The 13,468-nt window shown below is 41.5% G+C and overlaps 1 protein-coding gene across 1 annotated transcript in view; it reads left to right on the forward strand.

The window, feature by feature from the left end:
* The first annotated feature begins 611 nt into the window (after nt 1-611).
* The window catches only part of SLTM (SAFB like transcription modulator), a 34,105-nt gene continuing 21,248 nt past the window's right edge, over nt 612-13,468 (forward strand). Inside the window, exons 1-5 of the mRNA XM_033167606.1 lie at nt 612-860; nt 6,527-6,614; nt 11,789-11,853; nt 12,268-12,438; nt 13,374-13,398. Coding sequence (XP_033023497.1) covers nt 627-860; nt 6,527-6,614; nt 11,789-11,853; nt 12,268-12,438; nt 13,374-13,398 — 583 coding nt within the window. The 5' untranslated portion in view covers nt 612-626. The remainder of the gene's footprint in view (nt 861-6,526; nt 6,615-11,788; nt 11,854-12,267; nt 12,439-13,373; nt 13,399-13,468) is intronic.

Raw genomic sequence — 13,468 nt, forward strand, 5'->3', positions numbered from 1 at the left:
TGAAAAGCCTTCTTAGGCGATCAGCCTTCTTTATGGTCCAGCTCTCACTTCCATACATTACTACTGGTAGGTAGCCGTGCAAAACAAAATAAAAAATAAATAAATTCCTTCCAGTAGCACCTTAGAGACCAACTAAGTTTGTTCTTGGTATGAGCTTTCGTGTGATACACGTTCTGAAGAAGTGTGAATGCACACGAAAGCTCATGCCAAGAACAAACTTAGTTGGTCTCTAAGGTGCTACTGGAAGGAATATATTTATTTTTTATTTGGTCTTCCAATAAAGTTCAAGTTCCTGCCTTCCGGCAATCCAACTAACTAATCCGCCTGCTTGGAAAACGAAAAAGAGGAGGATCCGAGCGCCACTCGCGGCGTGCGCAGCGGAAGACAATGCTCCATCCAGTTACACGCATGCGCTCAGACTCGTGCACGGCTCGCCCGCCCCGCATGTCCGCCCGCTACGCAGCCTCGGTGTCTCAGAGCCTCCTCTTGCATCCGGGTCCTTCCTGACCGCTACTCTCCAATCGGCGAGGAGGCGTGCGCGTGCGCGCTCGAGGGCCGGCCTGGCAGGTTCTTGAGGCTGAGGGGGAGGGGCGCTGCATTGTGCGAGCTGCAGAAGCGGCAGCAAAATGGCCGCTGCGCCGTCTGGGGCCGCCGCCGCCTCTTTTGCCTCCCCCTCCTCTACTGCTGCTGCTTCTTCCTCGTCCTCCTCTTCGGCCAGCAGCGCCCCGGGCGCCAACCAGACGCCGACAGAAAGCAAGAAAATAACGGAGCTGCGTGTTATCGACCTCAAGTCCGAGCTGAAGCGCCGCAACCTGGACGTGGCCGGCGTCAAGACCGTCCTCATCGCCCGCCTCAAGCAGGTGAGGAGGAGGAGCGGGGTAGGCCGCGGGCCCTGGAGCCAAGCGCCGACCCGGCCTCTGGAGGGAGCGGGAAGGACGCCGGGCCTCCGTGAGCTTCCCGGCTCGCCTTCCCTCCCCGGCCTCTCCCTCTCTTCGCCGCTCGGCGTCCTTCCGATCCCTCTTAACCGCCTTCCAACGAAGCAGGGCGGCGGGCGGCGGGCGGCGGGCTTTCCTGCGTCCGGTGAAGGCCTCTCTTCATTTGCCCTCGCATTTGCAGGCTGGTAGCGCATTTCTCGCTTTGGAGACGCCGTAGGGTTTGATAGGGCTTAAAAATATATATATTTCGAGAGCACTCTTTGTACGCGGTTCTGTGGCAATGGCTGTTCTGTACGCTTCTTTGAGATCTGTTATAGGGCAGCTGATAAAAAATGTACCTAATAAAACAAATAGGCGAGATTGAAAGTGAGGGAAGGAGGCGGGAAACCCTCAACAGTCAGCGAAGGAGGGCATGTGTGGAGTTGAGCTTGTGCTCAGCTAAGTCACGGTGTATCTTCGTTTTTATTCTTTCCTCCAAGGAGCTCCGCGTGGTCTGCATAGTGATTTTCTTTCTAACCACCCCCCCAAAAAATTGCTCCGCACAACAACCCTGTGAGGTGAATCAGACCAGCTCAAGCTCTTCCAGTGAACTTAATGGTTAAGTGAGGATTTGAACCTGGCTAGTCTGACTTGTCAAACCATTATTATATTTTGTCTCTTGAGAATAATTGCATATGGCTGTGCATTTATCATTCAGTAAATGTTTAGGCTTTGTGAAGTTGTCTTGGATCTCGGCTTCTAGAGGCCGGGGTTGTTCATACTACACTTATTTTGAAAGTTCTGCATTGGCTGCCTTATCACTTCTGGGTTTAGTTTAAGGTGTACATGGCATTTAACGTTTAAAACTTTAAAAGATCTGGGACGCAAATTCATGAAGCAGCACCTTTCCCCATACCAGCCTACCCATATCTTAAGATATTCTGAAGAGGCCTGCTCCAAGTTCCTGCTTTCATAGAGATACACTATATTTCTCTATGGCCAAACTGCGGGAGGCAGTGAAAGATAGGCGAGCGCAGTCCATGGGGTCACGAAGAGTGGGACACGACTGAACATGTTTCTACAAATGAGATTCACAAAGGAGAGTGACGTTTTCTCTGGTGGATTTGTAATGCTCAGATTTGTAATGCCCAGATTTGTAATACTTTTCCTATGGTGCCAACGTTACAAGTTTTAGACAGCATATGAAAACATTTCTGTATGCTCGGGCATTTTAGATTAGATTAGATTTTTTAAAAATCATGTACAGGTCTGTTTTGGGGTATTTTGTTTTGTTTTATTGGATATTATTAGGTTTGCTTTTGGTTTTAAAATGGATTTTTATATTGAATGAAATTTATTTACTTTTTCTACACCACTATGGAATCTTTGAACGAAGGGTTGTTAAATATTTGAAATAAAGTAAAATCTTGTTTGTTAGGTTTTCAAAGGTCTATTGTAGTTTAATGTTTCTACAGCACTTATAAATGTTGGGGGCTTCCTAAATAATCAGGTTATATCTGTAATCCTTGACATATTTTTTTTTAAAAAACACAGGTTTGTGCTGAGATCCATGAAAGTTATCCTGCTACAAGTTGTTTCTTGTACCTGGAGACATATGTAGTGAAAGTTCTGTTAATCACTAATTGCTGTTAATGTGTTCTTGACAGACTTTTAATTTGCAAACTGTTGAATCCTGTACTGCTGCACCCCCATTTCTTCATAGTTGTTACCCTATCTGCAGATGTCATAATTCCCAAGTCTCAGTTCTTTTGCCCAAAGCACAGAACAAGGGCAGCACTTCTAAATGTGGCCCGTGGACGGTCTGGGAATCAGCGTGTTTTTACATGAGTAGAATGTGTGCTTTTATTTAAAATGCATCTCTGGGTTATTTGTGGGGCATAGGAATTCGTTCATATATATTTTTTCAAAATATAGTCTGCCCCCCCCCTAAGGTCTGAGGGACAGTGGATTGGCCCCCTGCTGAAAAAGTTTGCTGACCCCTGGGCTTAGACTGTACCTGGGTCTCATATCCATGCATAACAAACTCTCAGAACAATTATATTAGGTAGTCGTCTGCTCTGTCTTCATGTTCATTCTTAAAGTCTCACTTCTAAGCAGTGATGTGGGTGGAACATTTTCTCAAAGGAGTAATTTCCAGAGCTATACTTTCCCACGGAATTTTTTTAAAATAAGTTTTTTGGTAACAATGAATGGTTGCCATTTGCAAATAAATTTTAGGCAACCTTGGCAATTCCAAAGTTTTTCGTTTGAGTACAAAATGCAAGTGAAATATCCAAATACAGGTATTACCTGGTGGGGGGGGAGACTGTGACCTTCGTTCTTGATGATTGGCGATGCAGAATGGGGCTTTAAGGGGAAACATACTGTGCTTGTATTATTTAATTACCATAATTATTGTCATTCTGTGCTACTTTTCCTCTCATATGAGGAAGCACGGTATAGGGTAGTTTACAGCATAATAAAATTTGATCTTAAGAAATCATGTTAAATATTAAAGCTACATATCTAAACAAAAAACCCTAACTCATCCCAGAGACATTTAAATTTCTTGTGATGATGCTGGTATGATCCTGTTTGATAAAATTTCTGTGGCAGTCAATCCATGAGGTCTCTCAATTATCCCTTTATATATTTTCATTGGAATGAAATCCAAGGATACTTTGCAGGAGAAACTGGAGAAGGAGAGAAACCTGCACATGGTTAGGCTACTTAAGTCACATTGAACTCAGTGACAAATGTGTACCTAGGGTCGTTTGCACCCTTGCCAAGGAGTAAAATCTGCACACACACCCCCCCCAAAAAATAATGTCTCCCGTGTTTGATCTCACCACTTATTGAACATACATTTAAGCTGTAATTATCACTGGCAGTTGAAGGGAATCCAAGGGTTGTTTAGTCCAACCCCCTGCAATGCAGGATTTTTTTATTTTTGTAGCTCATTGCCATTCAACTCCCATCTTAAAATTTCTCCTTTGTATGCCTGTTGGAGGGGTGTGAGATGATGGTGAATATTTCCACCAATACCGTCTGAAAATGTGATATTCAAAAGTAAGGACAACAGGGTTGAGGTTTTATACTCTTAATTTTAAAAAAGGTCACTCCACGTCAGTTCAACGCGGTCATGCCATCCACCATCTCAGATTTTGATGAAACTTGGTGTACACCCTTCCCTTATGGTTGAAAGAAACCCCCTTAATTTTCCCCCTCTATCTCAAACGGTTTTAATTTTATAGCGCTTCAAGTTTTCGTGAAATCTGTGTTTCTGTTCCTCTTGAGATCCTCAGCCCTGTGTGTATTTTATTTTTTCTGTCCATAACCAGTGATCAGATTTCTTTGAAATTTTACACAGAGGTCAATAACATGATGAGAATTTCAGGAAAAAATACACCAGCACTCAAAAGATTTTATAAATGCCTTTTGTTGTTCAGTCGTTCAGTCGTGTCCAACTCTTCGTGACCCCATGGACCAGAGCACGCCAGGCACGCCTATCCTCCACTGCCTTCCGCAGTTTGGCCAAACTCATGATAGTTGCTTCAAGAACACTGTACAACCATCTCATCCTCTGTCGTCCCCTTCTCCTTGTGCCCTCCATCTTTCCTAACATCAGGGTCTTTTCTAGGGAGTCTTCTCTTCTCATGAGGTGGCCAAAATACCTTAAAAATGTATAAATGTAGCTTTTTAGGTGGAAAAACTACCGGTAGGTTTAGAAAACCTACATTTTCAGCGTTGGGGCATGATGAAATCAAAAGTTTTTGATGGTGAAAATTATTGCAAAGACATGCTCTTTCTCAACAAAGAAAAAAATTATGGGTCTTATGTATAATCTTAATATTTACAGTAATGAAGGTTTCATTTTTTGAATAATAAATTTTCAGAGTAGTTTTCACAGTTTTATCAAAAATTACTGATTTGGTTATACTATTAGAAATACATACAGATAATTATGCAATTATGGTGAGGTTTAATAAGTTAATTGTTTACATTTGGACAACTGCTGTACTTTATTTGAAGGAGAAAAATAATAATTTCCTTAATAACCATTTAAACAATTTATTTAATTAAAACAAGAACATTATAGCATATGTATCCATGTTTGTTAACTGATGTGGTTAAAAATAAAAAACCCCACCTTAGACTGAGTTTTAGCACACATGAAAAACGTAAAGTGAATCCTTATTTTCTGATGAATAGTCTTTGGACTATAATGTAACTTAAATAGAAGACTATACAGTGGTACCTCGACTTACGACGATAATGCATTCCGAACGCGCCCTCGCAGGTCGAAATATTCGTAAGTCGAAAGGCGCTATCTCCGAAGGGGGAAAAAATCGTGAGTAGAGAAAACTGCATTAAAAACTCGTACATCGAGGTATCACACCACCGCTTTCCCTTCGTAAGTCGAAAAATTCGGAAGCGGCGGCCATTTTTTTCTTCCGGAACTCATTCGGAAGTCGAAAACATTGTAAGTCGAGGAGCTCGTAAGTTGAGGTACCACTGTATTTAGAAAGATTTTTCCTCCAAAAGCTTTTTTTTTTTTTAAATCCAATTTAAATAAAAAAAATCTGATAATAAAAAAAACTGTTTTAAAATAATAAAAAACCATTCATTTTTAACCACCCTGCTTTACTGTTAGATAGGGCTGGGCCATGTCAGCTTTTCAACATTGCGATGTATCACCAGCCAAACATCGCGATATGGCAATACATCACAGTGTTGAGATGGAGGGGATGCAACGCAACACACACACACACACCCCAAGTTAGGAGAGGGGAGGGATGAGACCACCTTCCTGCTTTGCGTTGCTTGCTAGCCTCCCCATCACCACAATCCCTTCCCTTAGGATAGCTGCTTTCCCAAGATTTGGGTTCCAATGTGCTCCTGCCTGATTTCACAGCACACCCAGTTCTCTGTGCTCTGTCACCCATCCACCCCCACCCTCTGATTTCAAGCACCCTTCACCACACTCCTGATTCTCCGTGCCCCACAGAGGCCTAGGAAGAGGATGCCCCCCAGCCTTAGTGGCCCATTGGAGACTGGCCAAACGTGAGGCCAGTACCTTACCTTAGGTATTGCTGGGCAAGAAAGGCCAGAGCAGTGCTTGCCTGTGTGTCCGGCTTCCTACTTGTCTGTTCATTCCCAACAGCAAGGGCCGGTGGACTGGCTGGCTAGGTAGGCTCCCTCACCCACTCGTTTGCTTACTCCGAGGCTGCCTCTGTTGCTGGCAGTCAGCACCCACTGGCCAGCCCCAGAGGCACCATTCGCCTGCGGAGCTTGTAGCCAGGAATGCTACAACAAACAGCTACACAAGCCTTTGGGAGGCAGAGAGATGAGAGGGCATCAGAGGGAAGGAAAGGGACTGAGGCTGGTGTTGTTCGCAGCACCCCTGACCATCATTCAAGGCACCCCAGGGGTGCCTTCTCATTATTATAACGTGTTATTAGGATCTTCCTCAAGCACCTCACCAGAACTATGCAATATGAATTACACTTTGTCCTTTGCAAAATGCCCTTAACTTGAAGTTTATTGTATCAGTGCAAAAACTTCATGAGTAAAATGTTTGTATAACCCAGTCCTGTGTTTCATTTTGTTAGGCTATTGAAGAAGAAGGAGGGGACCCAGATAATATTGAAATAGCTGTCTCATCTGATACTCCAAACAAGAAACCAACCAAAGGAAAAGGTCAGAACTTCTGTGAAAGTAAACTTTATGAAAATGGTTGTGTTAGTTAAAGAATCTGCTACTGAATTTTAAAATGCTTTTCTGCAAGTAGAAGGTATCCTGGTATTTATTGAGATACTAATTTACTGATATCCTTGTCTTGATCACACCAGTTTGTTTGAAGCCTGCGACTACACTGCCCTTTGTACCTTTATAGTCCAAATGGCTAATTTGCTAATCTCCAGAAGTTACCAGATTCCAACTCCAGTTTTTGCAATCCTGGCCGCAATTGGGGCTTCCGGGAGTTGTAGTCCAGCAACATATGGTAGCCACTCTTGCTTTCTTGGTTCAGTCAACATTTAAAATTTATGCCTTGTTTTTCTTAACTTAAAAAGCACAGCTATCAGTATAGTTTGTGGTTCAGCTGAAAATTTTGACTGAAATTATATTTCTAAATGCATTTGATTCATCATCATAAGTTTATTGTTCTAGCCAAAGGCCATGACAAACTTGTAAAATCATACAGAACATAAACCTATAACATAAGAGAGAAAAGATACCAGAGGCACCAACAAGCATAAATCTAACTTAATTTCAGATTACACCTCTGAATCACCAAAACAACTTACAGCAATTTTATCTAAAACACATTTCTCCTGAACTTTTTTGCTGCCAGTGTGTAGAGGGCCCCTCCATGATTGTCATTCGAAAGAAGCTCTGCCAGGGTGTAACTGCTTGCTAGTGAGAACAAAAGTTTCCGAAAGTGATCTCCTGGATCTCTATATAAAGAGCAGTCTAACAGATAATGAGTGATGTCTTCCACCACAAAGTATTTCTGCATACAGGACCTTGTTATAGTAGTGGCCATCCCAAGGTTGCAGTTGGCATCACTTGGAAACACAACTCAATAAAAGCATTTCTTAAGAAACTGGTGAGAGTTTGGTCAGATAACTAGCTCTGAAATGCTTTGTTGTCAGGAGTGCGTACTAAGGAGGAAATATGGTGTTCCTAATTAGCTACAAGTCCCTTCCGGATTCTAGCCAGAAGAGCCAATCTCTTAACTGACACCAGTGTTCGAAATTAAACAGTCACATGTCTGAAGACAACCCTCCCAATACCACAGATAGCAAAAAGAACCATTTTTTTTTACAAAAATAAACAGAAAGTGCTGTTGCATTGGGGGTTGGGAAATGGTGACTAACAATTCTGTTTTTGTGCCTACAACCCAGGTTCCAGGAGACATTTGGTGAATAGTTTTTGTATCTCCTTTTCTAACACTGACAGTTATTCAAGGTCAATGCAGAGCTCAGTTCTGGAAAATAATAATAGTCTAAAACATCTTGACAGAGTTGGTTATCACCCAGTTCCATATAGCACAGCACAGGAAAACACTCAATTGGCATAGTAGTGATTCTTTTAATAAATTTTAACTGGGTGCAGTCTGCTCTTGCCTCACAGATTGACCATCTGGATTCTATATATGGATATTGTGCACATTTCCAAAAACTTTAATGGAGTTCAAACAGACCCACAAATTTCAATGACATAGGGCATTTGAGTAAGCACTGCTATCAAATATCTTTAGGGCAGGTTCAGTCAGCTTCCCTCCCTTATTGTAATACAACATTTATCAATGCCCCTATGGTTTTCTAGGCTTGGACTTTTCACTAAAGAGTACACCCAAGTATCTAAATGAGGCAGTTTGTTCTATAGCTTACTTCTCTAAACACCATTTATACCAAGGTCTGTCTTTGCCAAAATCATAATCCTGGTCTTATAGTAATTAATAGATAGGCTTTCCTATTTACAGTATTTAGTGAGCACCTCCAGGAGATTTTTGAATTCCAGCCAGAAAAGTGAGAGGAGCACTAAATCATCTATTTACCTCAAGATTGAGATCATTCTGTTCCTAATTACCAGAAAGTTAAAAGGCATGGGAGCCAGTATGCAACCTTGCTTTCACTCCTCATGACATTTTAAAGGCATCAGTCATACTACCATTTAAACCTACTATGACCCTCATTTTTGTGTTTCTGCATAGTTCTTGAATCAATAGCAGAAGTCTATAGTCAATGTTTGCATTTTGAAATTTCTTGCAGTCTATTGCAGTTAATAGAATTGAATGTACAGTAGTAGTCAGATCAATAAAGGTTGCATAGATTATTCTTAATGTTCTTAGTATATTTCTTTATAATACGGTTCCGAGTAAAACATTGATCAATGGTACTGTGTCCTCTGAACCCTGCTTATTCTTCATGAATAATGTTGTTACTTTACAGCCAGATTGATAACAACCTAATTGGCTGGGCCCACCCATGCATAAGTGAAGTGCATGTATGTGGAGAACACCCTGGAGAGTCCTCATGGCTCCTGAAGAGACCTTTCTCAGAGCCCAAAGAGGACTTTCTCTTCACGAGTCATGAGGACTTTGGAGCCAGAACCCAAAGAGGAAGTCCTCTTTGGGCTCTATGGTTTCCTTGCGAACCAGAGGGGCAGCAGGGCTTTGTTGAGACTGCTCCGCCTCCCACCTAACAGCTGATGTGCAGGGTAGTACAGCAGCAGCTGCTTCCCTACACATCAGCAGAGCAGCTCAAGAAAGTTCCACTGGGCCTCCAGCTCATGAGGATACCCTCCCCAGAGCCCAAAGAGGGCATTGGGGAGTTGCCTGTATTTAAAGAGTGAAAAAAAAGTATGTTCCCTTATTTCCAGGAAGTTGTACCATAAATTATGCAAAATTTTAGCTTTTCCCATCACAGGTTCTGTAACAATGAAAGTTTAAATATAATTTAACATAAAGAGCATGCTGTCATACAAGTAGTTTATGTTGTGCAGTAAAGATAAAACTTTGCTCAGTAAATTTATTGAAGATTTTGTTTTGTAGTATTTGAGGGGGAAACTAAAAAGGTTTTGTTTTTTTAATGAACTTTGCTCAGTTGAAAAATTACAGGCCAATCTATGAAGTTGTGGAAGCACAACTGCTGAAAAATAAATCACCCATTGCTAAATCAAATTGAGTGATGTGATTCTCTGCTCAACTGAGCTAAATAAAGATATTCAACACTGTTTTTTGCACAAATTGAGTGCTTTTCGAGGTGGGCATCTTGAGTTCCAAGGAATAGTGTTCAACGAAGTGGCTTTTCTGGAAAAATCTGAAACTGCCACGTTTCCTTAATATTGTGCTGGCATGTAGGAGCCATCCATTCATTGTTACTAATTCACTTATGAAGTAAAAAAAATCCCATAGAAAAATTAAGCATTGGGATTTTTTCAGTTTTGGAAACATTTGTTCCAATCATCGTTAGTAGTATGGGTGCTCTAACCCCACAGGAACAGTGAACAGTGACTAGTGGGTCATGTGAATACTACCTGTTCTTAGTTTTTAGTGGTGTACATTAAATTTACAAACACCTTAGAATATTTGGCTGTGGTAGTAGTTTGGTTAGTAAAGAAATGAAAAGCATTAAGTTGGCTGAGATGCATTTATTTTAAAGGGTTATTCCATATCATGTCAACCAATTTTCTTAATATTTTGTACACTTGTTGAATGACCAGAACTAAGTTTAAATCTAAAATGTTTATTTTTATATCATCCTGTTTTTTACTTATGAAAGTTTGAAGTTTTTTTTTAAAGGCAATTTTGGCCTTGCCAGACTACACAAAAACATTAAAAGCTCAGCTCAGAATTGAGCTATTTCAAAACTCAAAATACCAACCTATTCAGAACTTCATGGGCTTTACTATGATGTGTCATATGATGGGCTTACTTTAAATTTTAAAGTACTTCATTTCATGAACATTACAACAAAACACATATCAAACAAAATTATGACACCTCTTTAACTGGTGCCAAAATTTGGATCACTTGATATGGAATGACCCAGTGTCAATTTATTATTATTACATTTATATTCCACCTTCCTTCCCAGGAACTCAGTGTCAGTACATGATTCCTCCACTCTCTACATAATCCTCTAGATTAGGCTGAGAGTTGGTGACTGGCCCAAGGTGAGATTCATGCCCAAGTGGGCATTTGGACCCTGGTTTCCTAGGTCCTAGTCCAGCTAACCCAGGCGTCAGCAAGGTTTACCGGCCATGGGCCGGATCAATCCAACGGAGATAATCCGTTGGCCAGACTGGTGCAGCGTGATGCCAGAAATCACGCCTGCGTATGTCTGTGGCACTGGAAATTGCGCCTGCGCAGAAGCGGTTTTCGATGTCTGGGCATGCGCGGATGCCATTTCCGGTATCTGCGTGTGTGCAGATGCCATTTCCAGCACCACTTGGCGATTCCCCGCCCCATGCACGGGGGACTTGCCGAGCGGGCGGCTCGTGGGCCAGTAAAACGGTCTTCGTGTGCCGCATCCGGCCCATGGGCCAGAGGTTGCCAACCTCTGAGCTAACTGCTGCACCATGCTGGCTCTCAGACAGATATGGTTATGTTGATGTTGATGATAAAATGATATTATTGTTAAACCCCATCCATCTGGCTGGGTTTCCCCAGCCACTCTGGGTGGCACTCACATGGCACTCAAATAACTATTGAGGGACATGAATGCTCTACTCATGTGGAAGCCTTAACCTGAGGCAGCAAATGTACCCCTCATCTGTTGTGAACTCTTAACTCCTTTGGAAGATTTATTTGGCTAACAAGGAGAATTGCATAGATACGCAAGTGACAATGTGATATGAGAATATAAGTTCAAGCCATGTGTTTCTTGCAAGAAGGAGGTATTCTGTAATTCCTGTGGAGCAGTGCCAAGTAGCACTGCGTGATCCTAGGGCCAGTAATGCAGCCACACTAGGCAATAGAATAACACAGGAAGGGGATTTTAATGATGAATTTCCATAACTGAGAGGCAGAGATGCTCACCAATTCAAATCTTTTACTTGATAGCAGGCAATTGCAGAAGACTATCCATCTAGATTGTCACGGTAAAGATTTAGATTAAGTTGATTAAGTTCTGTCTGCACCACAACCTCTCCCCCAAAATGTAATGTGAATAAGGCTTCCTACAGCATTCAGTGTGTTATGTTTCTACGTGGTGTAAAAGGCTAGGTGATTGGTTGTATGTTTTTTGGTTAGATTGTTTTTCTGGAATGCCTTATAAGTTGAGGGCTTTCCTGAGTCTTGTGATGAGAGAGACACTTGAAATGGAGCAGATACAAGCTTGTCATTGGCATATCATGTCTTTTAGGTAAAAAGCAGGAAACTGATGAATTAAGTGGTGATGCTTCAGTGGAAGATGATTCCATGGTCAAGGTAATTCTGCTATGAAAAATAAAACTGGGATCCAGTCCTAAGTTTTGCCAATTCATTCTCACTTCTAAACAATTTTGACTGTAAACCATCTTTGATACTGAATTTGCAGTTTATTGTTATTCAGACTAAGTTAGATGCTCTTGGTTCCCTTTGATTTCAGTGGGAGTTAAGTCATCACTAACACGTCCCATTGAGCTTGGCTTCCTTCATCTGTATACAGTTCTATGAGACCTTGCATATCAACTGTAATAAAGTATTGTTACGCAAGTTATCTGTCAAGGAAGCATGAACGGTTTGTAATTTGATGAAGAGACCTTATGTTTAGTTAGAATCCTAGGTTTTAAGGCTATTGAATTCAAGATACAAGAAATTTTCTTCAGATATATTAAGTTTAGGTGTTGTTCATATTGAAAGGAGAGTGAACTGGAAGCTCAAGATGCAAGTGACCAGGATGGAAATGATGATTTGAAGGAGTCGGAAGAATCCGCAGAAAACGGAGAGGAATCCTTGAATTCTAAAGCGGTGCCTCATGTAGACAAGAAGAAAACTCATTCAAAGCAGCCAGAGAAGGACTTGGAAACCCAGGTATACTGAAATATAAGCAAATTATTAGGATGGCGCCTACAACTTTCCTTTCAAAATTTGTCCCATTAATTTAAAAAAAAATTGTCCCATTAAGATCCCATAAATCCCCATGCTTCCTTGCCCATGGTGATTGCCTGTCCTGTCTTGGGTCAGTGCCCCTTCTTCCACAGCAACATCCATCTCCTTGCTGCCTCATACAAAAGTCAGGCCAAGAGATAGAAATTGTACCTCTTTTCCTCCATGAACAAAGCAAGAGAAGGAAAAGGGGTGCATATTCCCTCAGGAGGGAGTAATGATGGAAGCAACAGAAATAAGTGCTTTGTTTTCATTTGTGTATGTGCTAATCCGTTACCTCCTCTCATCCTCTTTGCAATGTGAATGTTTAAACCAACGGAGCTCTTATGCACCAGCCTGAACCCTCCTCTGCAGCTATGCTGGCCTGGTCCAAAACTGGGCATATAATTCTAGCTTGCAAAGTAGAGCCTTTGGAAGACAAGTATGAAGTGCAGTCTGGCAGTTGGTCTGTGATTGCTAGTTTTATTTTCAGTGAATTGGCAGATTTACAGGAGGTAGACAAGTGCTGGGAGGATTGCATCCAAGGATGGGTGGGTAAATTGGTTTAACCCTTGCCTTGCTTCTCCCTTCTACTATGCAGTCCTAATTATCCCCACCTTAGTCCCAAATGCACTCTTCAGAGAGAGAAAACAAAGGCAACATCCACTAGTACTAGCTTAGAATCTTACTGCAAGAGTAAAGAAAAATGAATAAATGTAAAGCTTAAAAGATTTCAACTGGGCAGATATCTGTTAATTGAGTCTTTGCATTATTAGAACAGACACCTCGATTTGTTCCTCTGGATTGCCATTAGTTTACTGGCTCTGTTTAAATTGAATCCCAATCTGGAATGCTTATTTGATTTTTATTTTATTTTACAGGATGGAGATGAAGAGAATGAGAGAGGTATGTTAGAAGTTCAGTAGAGTTTTGAGTGTTCTAATAGGCTTCAAGTTGACTTTTGTAAATGGCAGTT

Source organism: Lacerta agilis, chromosome 13 (assembly GCF_009819535.1).
Source record: "Lacerta agilis isolate rLacAgi1 chromosome 13, rLacAgi1.pri, whole genome shotgun sequence".
NCBI classification, from domain to species: domain Eukaryota; kingdom Metazoa; phylum Chordata; class Lepidosauria; order Squamata; family Lacertidae; genus Lacerta; species Lacerta agilis.